We start from the raw sequence: 644 nt of genomic DNA, 5'->3' as shown, positions 1-644 counted from the left end.
GACAGGTATGAGACATGTGGGACAGGTATGAGACATGCAGGACAGGTATGAGAAAGGTGAGATAGGTATGAGACATGTGGGACAGGTATGAGACATGCGGGACAGGTATGAGACAGGTGAGACAGGTATGAGACATGTGGGACATGTATGAGACATGTGGGACAGGTATGAGACAGGTGAGACAGGTATGAGACATGTGGGACAGGTATGAGACATGTGAGACAGGTATGAGACAGGTGAGACAGGTAGGAGACAGGTGGGACAGGTATGAGACATGTGGGACAGGTATGAGACATGTGAGACAGGTATGAGACAGGTATGAGACAGGTATGAGACATGCAGGACAGGTATGAGACATGCGGGACAGGTATGAGACAGGTGAGACAGGTATGAGACATGTGGGACAGGTATGAGACAGGTGAGATAGGTATGAGACAGGTGGGACAGGTATGAGACATGCCGGACAGGTATGAGACAGGTGAGACAGGTATGAGACATGTGGGACATATATGAGACATGTGGGACAGGTATGAGAAGGTGAGACAGGTATGAGACATGTGGGACAGGTATGAGACATGTGAGACAGGTATGAGACAGGTGAGACAGGTATGAGACAGGTGAGACAGGTATGAGACAGGTGAGAC

General features: G+C 49.4%; 1 protein-coding gene across 2 annotated transcripts in view; it reads left to right on the top strand.

Moving 5' to 3' along the window:
- Nucleotides 1-6: 6 nt before the first annotated feature.
- LOC106532449 (bone morphogenetic protein receptor type-2) overlaps nt 7-644 on the top strand; it is a 3,772-nt gene continuing 3,134 nt past the window's right edge. Inside the window, exon 1 of one of the 2 annotated variants that reach the window (XM_014028496.1) lies at nt 7-116. In XM_014028496.1, coding sequence (XP_013883950.1) covers nt 75-116 — 42 coding nt within the window. In that variant the 5' untranslated portion in view covers nt 7-74. Of the gene's footprint in view, nt 177-644 lie in introns of both variants that reach the window. The other variant, XM_014028498.1, reaches the window with a different exon arrangement.

The sequence above is a fragment of the Austrofundulus limnaeus genome, unplaced genomic scaffold (genome assembly GCF_001266775.1).
Source record: "Austrofundulus limnaeus strain Quisiro unplaced genomic scaffold, Austrofundulus_limnaeus-1.0 Scaffold770, whole genome shotgun sequence".
In the NCBI taxonomy this organism is placed as follows: Eukaryota; Metazoa; Chordata; class Actinopteri; order Cyprinodontiformes; family Rivulidae; genus Austrofundulus; species Austrofundulus limnaeus.
The sequence above is the reverse complement of the archived record's forward strand: the minus strand, read 5'-3'. Positions and strand labels throughout refer to the sequence as shown.